General features: G+C 35.7%; 1 protein-coding gene across 1 annotated transcript; it reads right to left on the bottom strand.

Moving 5' to 3' along the window:
• Positions 1-490: 490 nt before the first annotated feature.
• LOC120870349 (olfactory receptor 14J1) lies at positions 491-1,456 on the bottom strand. The gene has a single exon (XM_040250007.1). The coding sequence runs from the start codon at positions 1,454-1,456 to the stop codon at positions 491-493; it is 966 nt and encodes a 321-aa protein (XP_040105941.1).
• Between the last annotated feature and the right edge of the window lie 5,801 nt (positions 1,457-7,257).

Below are 7,257 nucleotides of genomic sequence, written 5' to 3'. Positions count from 1 at the left end.
GGAGGTCTATTGGAATTCACAGAATACACCACAGATATACTATCTCATGAACACAATCAACTTATGTGGCAGCAGTCTGGAATCTATTTGTTAAAAGCCAACTTTATTTTTGTCAAGCCTTTCTATTTTTTATTGGGGTATAGCTCATTAACAAACAATGTTGTGATAGTTTCAGGTGAACAACGAAGGGACTCAGCTATACACATGTATCTATAAAAGCCAGCTTTAAATTGTGCTCACCATGTCCCAGACTAATTGCCTTTTCTCTTTTATTTCAGAAAAAAATCCTATAAGATGCCTAAAAATAAAAATTGAATTTGTAGAAAGAAGGCCAATATCCCTAAAACCATAACATCTTAAATTCTGAAGAATTATGTTTTGAGAAGACTATAAAGAACAGAAAAGTTAGAAGGGAGTTCTGGAAAGAAATCAGATGTTTTCCTCCTACAATCTGAAACATAATAACAGTACCTTTTATTTGTATGGTACTTTAGAGTTTAAAAATGGCTTTTAAATGCATCTTTCTCTGAGTAAATTCTTCTTTTGACAGTATCTTCCTCAGAGCTGCCTTCATGGCTTCATTCCGTAAACTATAGATAACTGGATTGAGCATTGGAGGTATCACCGTATAGAAGATGGAGAACATGAGATCCATAGCTGACTGGGAATCAGAAGGGGGCCTTAGAAACTCAAAGCCTGCAGCTGAGAGGAAGAAGGTGACTACAAAGAGGTGGGGTAGGCAGGTAGAGAAGACTTTGGTTCTTCCCTCAGCTGATGGAATTCTCAGCACTGCAGAGAAGATGCGAATGTAGGAAAACACAATAGAGGTCAAACAGATAAACGCTGTTGAGGTTGTGAATGCAGCCACTGCAATCTCATTAATGAATTCATAAGAGCAGGCTAGTTTCAGCATCTGAGGAACATCACAGAAGAATTGGTGAATGACTCTCTCCCCACAGAGTGGTATGGAGAAGTTAACAGCTGTGTGCATGAGCCCAGAGAGGCCCCCAGCAACCCACACAGCTATCACTGCATGCCTACAGGCACAGGGGTCCATAATGGTCTCATATTGCAGTGGTTGACAGATGGCTACATACCGGTCATAAGACATCACTGTGAGGATGGCCACTTCTGACGAGGCCAGAGCTATGAAGAAGAAAACTTGAAGAATGCACTGACCAAGGGAAATGTAACCATTGTTCCTAAGTGAATTTGCGATGGACTGAGGGACTGTGACAGAGATGAAACACAGGTCCAGAAGAGAGAGGTGCTTCAGGAAGAAATACATGGGGGAATGGAGGCGATGGTCCAAGGTAGTTATGGTGATAATGAGGAGGTTGCCTGTCAAGGCCAGCAGGTATGTCACCAAAAACAGCAGTGCATGTAGAATCTGAAGCTTACGGTCAGCAGAAAACCCCACGAGGAGGAATCCACTCGCTGAGGTCAGGTTGGCCATGATCACTCTGAAGGTAGCATGGATGACTCTGTTGAGGAAGCCAAGGAACAGCAGGAAAGAATGTATATTGATATAGCTATTAGTCAAGTAACTAAGTGTACTCAGCAAGGAGCTACTAAAATCAAGACAAATCTATCTTCATGGGAATGTGGCAATATTTAATTCAGAAAAATCCTCATCCCTTTTTCAAAAACTGAACTTCTAAATGTGATCAACAGCTTCACATAGGTTGAAAAAAGTTATGAGAATTTTCTGGAAAGATAATAAGCAGATAAAGTCTTGATGGTTGATGAATGTGCAGATGAAAGATAAATTTTCCTATTTTTTGAAACAGATAACAGTGACAGGGAGATGATTGGGAGAAGAAATGAGTTCTGATGGGAGAAGCCCAGTTGGAGGTGTGCCAACCATAAAGTTGGATATGAGGATTTGGAACTCAGAAGACTATGGCAGTGCTTGAAACACTGCCAATTCAGTAAGAGTGCTCTTACAAGAATACTTCTGAGTTAAAAAAAGGATGGAAAAGAGGTCTGAGGATAGACTTTTAGATACCATCAAATTTAAATAGATGTAGAGAAGAGGACTGAGTCAGACTGAGAAAGAATATTTACAGAAGAAGAACACCCTGTAAGGAGTAACATCGTAGAGCCAATGGAAGACAGATGTTTTAAAAGAAAAAAAAAATGTACAATTTTTGCTAAGTTGCTTCAGTTGTGTCTGACTCTTTGTGACCCTGTGGACTGTAGTCTACCAGGTTCCTCTGTCTAAGGGATTCTCCAGGCAAGAATACTGGAGTGGGTTGCCATGTCCTTCTCCAGGGGATCTTCCCAACCCAGGGATCAAACCCACATCTCCTGCACCTCCTGTATTGCAGGCAGATTTTTTTTTTTTTTACCACTGAGCCACCAGAGAAGCCCCCATGTACAGTAGATTCATTAATGTAAGAAAGGAAATTTAAAATAACAATAAAAGTATTGAATTTACCACTGTGAGGGTCATTTGTGGATTTGCTAGAAGCATTTGGGAGGACTAATGGGTACAAAAGCATGAAAAACGCGGTTTAAAAAACAAATGAAATGTGAAAGGAAATATAAAAATTTTGGAGTACACCTATAAAATGTTTCATAAAATATAGAGAAGTTTCACTCACCAGAGCTGATCTTCATCAGTAGGAACCAATCTCTTTTAATCCTAAAATTGAACATCTTTATTCTGGAATTGAGTTGGTGGCTTGATCTTTGTAATTTTTATGTAGGGAAAGGACTGAGATGTTTTCATATAAGATTAAACAGTGAGCATAGACCCAGAGACATTTTAACTTTCCGCTGAGCCCTTGATACCCATGAGCCTAGGGACAGCTCATGAAGTCAGTGCTGCCCTGGCACTAGGGCACAAACTTGTTTAGCGTGGTTGATGTTTCACGTAAACACTATGAGTTCAAGCATGGGACTTCATGGACCTGTCCCTCAAGGATTGCTTCAGTTAAAAGTAGTTAATTATCATCTGGGTTGAACTGAATCTTAGATTCTGCATTCCAGGGAGTAAAAAATATACAACACATATAATTTATTTTCTATAGTATAAGTTCAGACTTAAGTTTCTCTAGTAAGAATGATCAATTTAAACTTTACTGTTCACCCATGAAGTCATGCATGTTTGTATGGACCTCATTTAAAAAGAGAATGTTTAGTAATTGTTACATAAATGCATACAAAATTACAGAATCAAAGGAAATTAGAGTTAAAAGATGACTTCTGTGTCACTGAGTCTAGGTTTCATTCAAATACTGTGTCTTTTCTAAGATAACTCTGAACCTGATCATCCACTCACCATTTTAACAATAGGCTACCACAGATGGGTAATATGTCCAAAAATGAACATATTCTGTTTTCAAATCCTATGATAATGGGAAAGGCATTTAAAAAAAAAATCGTGGTATGAACATTGAACATGATGGGATCTACCTTTTAAACAATAAGATAAAAAATTTTAAATGTTTAATCTTGCATCTACTCCTAAATGTAAAAGAAAAGCAAAATAATGCTATTTGCAGAAATATGATGGACCTAGAGATTTTTATACTAAGTGAAGTAACTCAGAGAATGAAAAATATCATATGATATCACTCATATGTAGAATTTCATTTTAAAAATATAATAAATGGAGATATCTATGAAACGGAAACATACTTACAGGTACTGAAAGCAAATTTGTGGTTACCAAAGGGGAAATGTTGCAGGGAGGGTTAAATCAGAATTCTATACTTTTCTTTAGTATTTCCTTGTTTCTACTTTATGTGAGTTCATTTTGTTTTTTATTTAAGGTAAAATTTTATATTATTGACTCGAGATCTTTATTCTTTTTTAAAAATGAACATTTAATAATAAGTATTACCCTTTAAGCACTGCATCCCACAAATTTTGATATGTGGCATTTTTATTTTCACTTACTTCCCAATACTATCTAATTTCCTTTGATTTTCTCTTTGATCCATGGATTACTTAGAGGAATATTACTTAGGTTTCAAAGGCTTGGATATTCTCCTGTTATCTTTCTGTTGCTGATTTCTAGTTTAATTTCATTATGGTCTGAGAACATGTCACAGATAGATGAGTGGGAAATTTAAGACCTGAAATCTCATTCACCTTTTACTTTCAAGGATTTGCTGACTTAGAACCTAGTGCTGTGTGATTGAGGAGAAAGACCTAACTATCCCCTCTATTTTTCCTTCTGAATACCAAGGATTAAAATACTGGAATTTGTTTAACAGGTTTCTTTTTTCTTCTGCTACTCCTTAATCTAGAAAATTAAAGTAACTAGTAAGATTGATTCATGTAGAATTATTGCCATAAGCGAGTGGTCCTAAGGCTATGGTCCAATGTAGTTATTAATTGAAAATTTCCCCCAGAATTTAGTTTATGAAAAATCCAAGTATTTGTGGTAAAAAGAGTGATAAAGTTTCAGTTGGATACCTTTATATTAGTAGTGCCATCTTTTTGTACAAATTCAACTAATGTAAGAAATATGACTTTAAACCTGCTTGCTGGTTTGTGTTCTCTATATAACACTCTCACCAATCAAGCTGTAGATTTAGAAAGAAATTTAGAGATTTTAAATTTTATAATTCTAGCTCAGACAATCATGTGCTGGCTTACGTTTATAAACAGGACTATTCTTGTAAGGGGCAGCATGAACAAAAGTGGCTTATATTTCTAGTAATTTTACATGATTCATAATGGGAATACTGATATTTTACCTAACTGCAATATTTACTGCAGGTATCAGTTTTAAGTGTTTTTTTTTTTTTTTACAATTATATTTAAATAATACAATTTCTTACATTTGGGATTTTATGTGTATGGTACTTATATTAGTCAAGGTAACATAGGTTTTGCTGCAGTAATAAATCAATTCCAAATCCCAGTGATTTAAAACAAAATACTTGGGCTTCCTTCATAGCTCAATCGGTAAAGAATATGCTTGCAATACAGGAGACCTGGGTTAGATTCCTGGGTTTGATTCCTGGGTCAGGAAGATCCCATGGAGAAGGAAATGGCAATCCACTCCAGTATCTTTGGAAAATCCCATGGACAGAGGAGCCTGTCGGACTACAGTCCACAGGGTCGCAACAGTTGGATACGACTTAGTGACTAAACCACCACCACCACTGTATTTCTTATGCACATAAAATCTGACTTGGGAAGTTGGTGCTTTCTTCTTTCCAATAATTGGGGGATCCAGATTTTATCTATCTTGGGATCCAGTCGTCTCAAAATATGGCTTAGACGAAGAATGCAAGAAGTAGGAAAAATTGTTTTTTAAAAACTGTCAATCCAGAAAAGACATGTATCTGTTAGACTCACATTTTATTTTCCTGAATTATGTAGTCCCAAAGGAATTAGAAGGTAGATGTTAAAATGGGATATCACACATGGTAGGAAAGAGGAATCTGTGTAGTGCCGCATTATCCAAGACTTGATTTGTTTTTAACATCGTTGGGAATTTTCTAGTGCTCCTCTAATAAATAGACACTAGACTTTGTTTTGAAGTAGATAATTTCACCTTGTTGAATATGCTTCACTACTGCTCTTTCTATATCACAAAATATTTTTCAGTTTAATGACTTACTGATATTTATAAAATTTACTAATATAAAATTTAATTAATTTACTGATGTTTTAGTAATACTTGTAAATATATTTAAATTTTTTCATTAATTGTATTTTCAACATTGCACTATATTTATTTACCTGCTTGACAGTACCTATACTGTAATTCATTTAACTGTGTATTTTAATGTATAAAATTCTAAAATATCAGATATCATTTATGTAAAAATATCAAAATTTCAGAATTTTTTTAAGTCTCAAGTTTTTGCTCTGATATGTCTGTAATACTGAAGGTAAATCAAAACATACCCTTAGGATTTGGGAGGGCATATCAGAAGCAACCTCCAACAGCAGCACTAACTTTTTTTGTGGTCCCATGTTTTTGCTTAAAAATGTATGCAACTTCCACAGCATAATAGATCCATGTTTGTTCCAATACAAAATAGTAGTTCCAATGTTCATTTATTTAAATTTTATCTAGACTGTCAAGCAAAACTAATAAACTCAAGAAGATGTAGCATTTTTATTTAATAAGCTCAAATACCCTCTGAGAAGTACAACATACAAGCTCTGAGAAATACTCTGCTTTATCAAGAATGAATAAATTAATACTATAAACATTTTAATATAAATATTAGCATAGATATTATATTATTAATATAGTGACATGAAGTCCTGTGTAAAAATTGATCATGAATTGTGACAAACACTGTTATCAAATTTTTTTAAAGTTTAGTATGCTTTTCCACATTATGTTAGAATTGAGGAAACAGATTTTCTTTCTCTAATATAGCTGCTGCTGCTGCTAAGTCACTTCAGTCATGTCTGACTCTGTGCGACCCTATAGACCGAAGCCCACCAGGCTCCCTCGTCCTTGGGATTCTCAAGGCAAGAACACTGGAGTGGGTTGCCATTTCCTTCTCCAATGCATCAAAGTGAAAAGTGAAAGTGAAGTCTCACAGTCATGTCTGACTCTTAGCGACCCCGTGGACTGCAGCCTACCAGGCTCCTCCGTCTATGGGATTCTCCAGGCAAGAGTACTGGAGTGGGTTGCCATTGCCTTTTCCGCTAATATAGCTAGGAACCTTCATTTCTTTAAAATCCATTTCCTTATATTTTAGCTTCATCTGTCTCCCAGTTGGACCACAGAAAGCGAAAGTGTTCACTGAACTTAACTGACACAAAGTAGATCTTTGCACTGTTCTTTTTAGGAGGAGAATGGAGGGTTGCAGTGGGAAAAAAGAGAAAAAGGAACAGTTCTAGATTCAATCATGTTGGGTGCATTTACTAAACATTTATTCTGTCCAAAGCACGAAAGAGAAATCTGCAGAAATCTGAGAGATTACAAATATGAATGTTATACGGGCTTGGGAAGGACTTATATTGAAAGGCAATGCGTTGATAAAGTGTTCAAATAGAACCCACCTGAGAGAAGGACACCTCATGTGATTGGCGTTAACCAGTGTTGTCAGAAAAACAAATTCTAAATGCAGTTAAATATACTGAGTAGGAAAATGCCAAGATTCTTACCGATATGTGGGGAGAAAAGAGAAATTCATAGGAAATATTCCATTATATGAGGTGATCTCGATTTACTGGAATATTTTATTTTTGGGAGGAAGAATTTTTGCATATTTTAATTACATCCTGTCTTCAGTATTTGCAATTCCAAATTTTACATGATTTTTGGTG

Source organism: Oryx dammah, unplaced genomic scaffold, assembly GCF_014754425.2.
Source record: "Oryx dammah isolate SB20612 unplaced genomic scaffold, SCBI_Odam_1.1 HiC_scaffold_11, whole genome shotgun sequence".
Classification (NCBI taxonomy): Eukaryota; Metazoa; Chordata; class Mammalia; order Artiodactyla; family Bovidae; genus Oryx; species Oryx dammah.
This window is presented reverse-complemented; position numbering and strand designations above follow the sequence as displayed.

What these genes read in the sequence shown, in the direction of transcription:
- LOC120870349 (XM_040250007.1), bottom strand. Translation starts at nt 1,456, where the DNA reads ATGGCCAACCTGACCTCAGCGAGTGGATTCCTCCTCGTGGGGTTTTCT.